General features: G+C 39.9%; 1 protein-coding gene across 1 annotated transcript; it reads right to left on the reverse strand.

The window, feature by feature from the left end:
- Positions 1-4,147, reverse strand: stk35 (serine/threonine kinase 35). Its single transcript, XM_028583216.1, has 2 exons — positions 3,238-4,147; positions 1-779 (listed from the first exon to the last, which is right to left on the reverse strand). Exons 1-2 carry the CDS (start codon positions 3,785-3,787, stop codon positions 43-45), a joined length of 1,287 nt encoding a protein of 428 aa, XP_028439017.1. The 5' UTR covers positions 3,788-4,147; the 3' UTR covers positions 1-42.
- Positions 4,148-6,980: the final 2,833 nt, after the last annotated feature.

Genomic DNA, 6,980 nt, shown 5'->3' on the forward strand with positions numbered 1-6,980 from the left:
AAAAAAAAAAAGGAGGAGAGGTTTCGGGAAGTTGAGGGGCTGTCACGCAGCACACGTGACTTGGTCCATCCGCACCTCCAGCTGGAAGGCGTCTGGCCGGTCCTGAGGGTTGACCGCCAGCATGTCCTGCAGGAGCTTCTTCACCCCGTCGGACATGGAGCTCCTGGCCTTCTGAGGGATGTGGAGAACCATCTTGGGGTTCTCCAAAAGAGCCTCGCCGACAGGTACAATCTCTGTGCCTTGCCGTATGTAGGTGCCCAGCAGCTCGCGCTTGGACTCTGCGTCGATGAAAGTGATCCGCTCGATCATCGCCCAGATGATAATGCCCAGGGCGAAGATGTCCGCCTTGGCCGTGTAGTGGCCCTCCCACACCTCGGGGGCCATGTAGAAGTCCGAGCCACAGGCCGACGACAGCCAGAACTTGTTTATGTTGACAATGTTGTTCTGGTTGCTGCCTCTGCCGCCTGCCGCAGGGTGCTCTTCGCTGTTCTTGGAGTGTAGGCCGGCACAAACTTTACTGAGGCCAAAGTCGGCCACTTTGAGAACAGGTGAACCAGATTTTTGGGAGATGAGAATGTTGTCGGGCTTCAGGTCACGGTGAACGATGTTGTTCTTGTGTAGGAAAGCCACGGCGCTCGTCAACTGGCGCATAAAGCTCCTGTTGGTCTGGGGGTCGGGCCGGCGAGACAGGATGTACTGGTTGAGGTCCCCGCCCTCGCAAAACTCCATGACGAACCAGAGGTAACAGGGTTCCTCTGGGTGACCCAGTATGCGCTCCCCTGCAGCATGCAGATGGGACAGATATGACCTGATTAGTGAAATAACAGCAGTCAGACTGTGACATTCAGTCTGTTCACTAGAGCTATAATCTGTGTTGCTGGATTTTTAAGGCGAAATACTGATATTGATATTTGAGAGTTCGAAAAAAAATGTGTTTTGTTACATAAACACACTTTGTTTTGATTTCGTCAACCTATTTTTACATGAACTGATGTCTAAGTGATTAATGTGAACACAAACCTGTAACCAGCAGCCGCGAACCGGGCTGCAACAAAACCAGATAGGGGAAATGTGGATTGTCAATTGTGTCCATTAAAAAGTGCTGTCTCTGCCACTGACAGACTCAGATTATTATTCTAAGTGTCTGACAATATTATGGAAAGGATCCCTACATAGATAGACATTTTTGTTAAAGTGTAAAATCTTTTTTGTTTGACCAGAAACAGTTCAGAAATCGCCATAGCCAAAACCCACCAGACTTCATTTAAATAATCAAGACTTTTAGCGTGTACAGAGCCAGCGAATTTCCACATGTAAATGGGTGAATTAAGAGTTTATCTTAATCAAACCAGAGTGGTGATTGTTGGAACAGCGGAAAGACGAATCAAGACAACTTTCTATAATTTTATTTTGTTTGTGTCAACTTTGAATGAAGTATGTTTTACGATGATAAAATTACTGATTATTTAAATGGGGTCTGGTGGGTTTGGAGACCGATTTCAGGGCTGGTTCCTGTTAAACAAAAAAGCATCTTACTCTTTAACAAAAAGGTCTTTCTCTGTAGGGATCCTTTCCATAATCCATTCCATAATGTTGTCAGACACTTAGAATAATAATCTGAGCCTGTCTGTGGTAAAAACAGCACTTTGTGTGACCAAACTGCATCTCTCCCCCACACTGACCTGCCCTGATGATCACTCTGTGGGCTGCTACCTGTCTTTACGCTTCAGAAACTAGGTTAAGTGGACCAAGACAAAGGGTTAAGAGGGCATATAGATTAAAAGCAAGTCATTTTAATTGTTATCTGAATCCTAAAAACTCTTTTGTATTGACTTGACGGCTGCGAAAGATGCCAGCTCGAGATTAATATTTCATTTCAAGAGCCTGAATGGTGACACTTATATAACAGCCAGGCTATTAAAAGAAAACAAGCAAAGACTGTGTACACTGGTTCACTTATAACTCTGGGTTTTAACAGCACAGGTCTGCTAAATTTCACAATTATGAAGATGTACAGTATTCACCAGCTTGCTATTTCAATCAACATGCCTGCTGAGCAATAACAAAGGGAACAATAAGTAGGTCAAACTGGATTGATGGCATCAATTACACAAACAGAATAAAAATTTATATATGTCATTAGATTATGCTACAGTATTTCATTATAATATCCAAGATTACACTCTAACATCACTGTTTAGTGTCTGAAATTCCAGTCAACAAGCAATGGGTTAACACCCTGCCAAGAAGTACACGGTGTTCTTTTGTGGGCTGAGGGAAACACTGTGTACTCTCTGTGCCTACTATAGGTAATGTATAGCAACCAACAGCACGGACGGACAGAAGGCTGCAAAAGGAATTCATTTTACATTTAATTCACAATATCCTTCTTCAGTAAATGAGCCTTAATACCACGGATACATACATCTAATGTATAGTTTATGGTACATATTGTCCACATGGTTTTGTTTAAGTAAACATATAGCAACCATACGTCATTAAAGTGGACCAGTGAAGCTTCTTAAACCATCCAGGCTCTTTGTCCTAAATGTTAAACAGCTATTAATATATATATATATATATATATATATATATATATATATATATATATATATATATATATATATATATATATATATATCAGTATCTATTGTTTATTACATATTAATGTTTAATATGTTTATGTATGCACCAAGGCAAATTCCTCCTAACTGTTACTTACTTGGCAATAAAACATTTTCTGGTTCTAATTCTGATTCATTCAAACCATAGCATTAATGTCAATATTTTTTTTGACAGACATGCCAGTAACTAGCAATGTTTTGGGGGGTTTTCTAGTTAATCTGTGGCTGCTGAGTGTGGTTCAGAAAATCCAAACAATTGTGGTTACACTTACTGCAGGTGCAGACCCATAGTGCATGTCTACATGTGCTGAAAAGACATTTAACTATTTTCTAGCTGGACTTAAGTGTGCTTTTATTAAAGCATGAGACAACTGAGTCTTTAATAGGCTACAAATTTTGAATACTTTACACAGTCAAATGTAACAATGTTGACAATGTATTTGGACACATTGTTTCTTTCATTATCATTAGTATGGGTGTTATTGGTGTTATGTAAATGGTAAATAAAGAGGACAATTAGCCTGTAAAGAGCATTTCACAGTTGTAAACATAAGCATTCTTCCCGGATGTTGCCTAGCAATGGAATCCCATTAATAAAAAAAAATGTCCATACCTTTTAGTGACGTCTCCACCAGGCGCAGGTACTGTTTGGACCGCTTGTTCCCGTGGCTCATCTTCTGGGCCAGGCCGTTCCTCTGCAGGACGCACTCCTCTAGCTGGACCACGTTCTGGTGACGGTTCTCCAGGCTCGTCAGAGCCCAGAACTCGGCCAGAGCTAGCTCCACGTTTTCCGGGGCGTCACATTGGAGCCTCTTCACCGCCACCCTGGCCCCTGTTTTCCGGGCTATAGCCTCATAAACGACCCCGTAGCTTCCCCGGCCGACCTCCCGCAGCAGGCTGTACCGCGGAGAAAGCGCCACGGAGGGCTCCAGTCGGCCATTCCGCAGGAAGCTAATGGAGAAGCAGTCGTCGTCCTCTTCCTCCTCCATAGGCTCCGCGTGATTGTTGTCCCCCACCGTTAGGGAGCGGAGGACTTTACCCACGTCGCGCTTCATTTTCACGGCCACGCTCCGCCTGCAGCCCCGCACGCCGCCGCCGCTTACCTGTCTCCTCTTCTTCCCGTCGCAAATATCCATAACTTCTTTTTTGTTGAAAGTAAGCATGAAGGGAGGACGTGTTTGTCTCTCATTACTCAAACTCTAAACTAATAAAGTTTGACGTCCTTACGTCTGCCTGGTTGACGTTAGGGAAAGCTTAAACGCCAGCCTGTCAACAGTTTGGAGCTTGATTGCTGCTGATAATGAGAAAGCTCGTAAAGTGCCACTGGCCGTGCAGCTGTAGGGACTGTACTGTATTTACCTTCAGAAACAAAATGTTCCAGCTTCCAAGTAGACACACAGAGAACAGAGGGCGGGCTGTATACTCTGCAACCGCCCGCTGATTGGCGGAGAGAGAAAACCGCTCGCGGACATCCCGCCTTTCGCCTTGGTCAAAGGGGTGTGGAGAATCCAGCGAGCACGCTACGTTTGTTTTTATTTTGAAAAAGGACCCTATAGTCTTGATAAGAGTGCATTATTAAATATACAAAGACGCATACGGTAGTTTTCATATCCATATATAACAAATGTAATGCAGGCCTAGTTATAGTGTGCATATACATGTCGGTTTTTTGAAAGTGATCCATATAAACACCTGAAATAATTCTCGTTGTAGGGACAAAGGCACGGTGCCCGACACGGTTCAGTAACAAATGCAAGAAAATGTTATTGTGTTGACATTCAAGCTACTGTACGAGCACATTTTGTCGACAAAACATAAATAATCAATCATAAGTGGTCATTATAGACTTTGAATTTGATGAAATATTTGAACATTAATGAAATAATAGTCGGTCCTTCCCTCTCTTTTGATCTCACGTGTGTTGAAGAGGCATGTCCAGACTAAACTACATTAAGTCCAAGGACCGAAAGTGTATTTTGGGCCTTTATTAGGCTACGTAATTAAAAACCCATGCTCACCAAACTAGAATGGGTACAAGTTGATTAAAAGAGTAACTTATTACCCCCTGAAAATCCTTATTTTTTTGCTGACTTTCAGTGGTTTAACTTCACCTATAGCTGCAATGACTTACTAGCAAGTGTCCTCCATAACCCGGTGACATCACTGTTGGATCTGGTTACGTGCAGCACAGCACACTTCTGACTGCATCCCAACCCCCCAAGCAGCAAGGCTACAGTGTTATCCCGAATTAATTGACTTTACTAGAACATTGCGTGGAAACTCGTTGTCTCGTTGAGTTTCAAAAGGGGGAGGGGGGATCTCAAAAGGGCTTTAATTCTCAGATACCCCTTCCCAAGGAAGAACAAAACACGACGTTTGTCATGTTTTTGATATGCATCCTTAATGAAAGGAATGGTTGTAACAGGCAAAACAGGCTGGATGGATGGCACGGATAAGCAACCTTTAATATCAAAAGAGACATTTTTGGCAAAACAATAAAAAAAATTAAAAATACAGCTTGAAAATCTAAATGATAAAGGCCAAATGGAAAAGGAAAAGATGAAATGAATAATGTCAGATGGGAAATAAAAAAAATTATATAGAGAATGGCTGTGGCAACCTCTCCTGTCAAATGTGTTTTATTTCTAATATCTGGTTTCATGCTATTTATTGAAATTTATTGAAAAGATTTCTGGTACAGGATAAACAATCCTCTATTCCAGACTCTAAAAAACACAAACATATATATATATATATATATATATATATATATATATATATATATATATATATATATATATATATATATATATAAACTCACATTTTAACATTTTATAAAACACATTAATTTTAAAAATTTTCTAACAATTCATAAATAAATTACAGAAATGAATTACTCGATCCAGAAAGTGTGTGAATGTGTGTGATTGGTGCTTGTAATATTTAAAAGTGTATGTAAAAAAAAAACTGATTGAAATGCTGCTAAATATGGTCTGTCATGTGATTACCTGTCCACAACAATCATGTGACTCCTCTCCTACTGACCGTGTGACTATTGGCCAATAGGCTATAAGATACAGCTGAAATGCAAACATTTTAAACTTTGCCCTCCTGAGTGCCTCAGTGTCCTTAAACCCTTTAATATGTAAAAGAACTTTGAGTGGTCGTTAAGACTAGAAAAGCGCTATAAAAATACAGCCCATTTACATTAAAACATTTTAATTTGTAAAGTAACTAATAACTAAAGCTGTCAGATTAATGTAGTGGAGTAAAATGTACAATATTTCTCTCTGAAAATTGGCATGCAAGTACCAAAAATGTGTAGGCTAATTAAGTACAGTACTTGAGTAAATGTACTTAGTTACATTCCACCACTGCACGCTGACCCACATAATGTCCAGGCTTCAGACTGGAGGACACACATTACTGTGGGTCCACACTAGGGCTGGGCAATATGGAGAAAATCAAATGTCTCAATATTTTTGACCAAATAACTCGATATCGATACTGCAACGATATTGTAGTGTTGACTTTTTTTTTTTTTATAAATAGATTTTATTGATTTTTATCAAAATAGAACAAAACCAAAATACAAGTGCTCTCTGTGTTCACAAAAATATCAGAACAGCATCAGCTGTCAGCACAATCCACACCAAAATGACTTCAGGTAGCACACGACTGTCCTTACCCCAAAAAGTTAAAGAAGAGGAGAGAAAAAAAATAAAGATAAATTTAAAAAATAACAGAAAAATAAATAAATAAAATAAAAAAGGAGAAAAAAAATATAAAAATAAATAATAAAAAAATTAAAAAGGATACACATACATACATACACACACACATATCTATATATATATATATATACATACATACATATACACATAAACATATACACACCTACACAATGAGATTTTTGATAAATAATCATCAGTAATGTTGATATAATGTCTAAGTGGGTAAAGGCAAATAAAAGAACAGTTAGAACAGTCTGGTAAGTTCAGAAAATGACATCACTTTACTGTAACGCAGCCTTTAAAACCAGGAAAAGACACTTATGCCATATTACGATATTACGATATCCAAAATCTAAGACGATATCTAGTCTCATATCATGATATCGATATATTGCCCAGCTCTAGTCCACGCGTGTATTAACGTTGGTGTGTGCTGCCTGTTCATCTGTTAGTGTCCCTTGGAGTTCATGCTATTCCTTGCACCCAAACAAGCCCTGAGGGCCCTTTGCTTTTGCTAGCCAGGCTAAAAAAAAAAAAAAAACAACACGGTTAGATAAAAGTATTGTATTATGCCATCCCATTGTGGCATTCATTGCCCTGCATACCAGGCTGGCTGGACGTA

The sequence above is a fragment of the Perca flavescens genome, chromosome 7 (genome assembly GCF_004354835.1).
Source record: "Perca flavescens isolate YP-PL-M2 chromosome 7, PFLA_1.0, whole genome shotgun sequence".
NCBI lineage: Eukaryota > Metazoa > Chordata > Actinopteri > Perciformes > Percidae > Perca > Perca flavescens.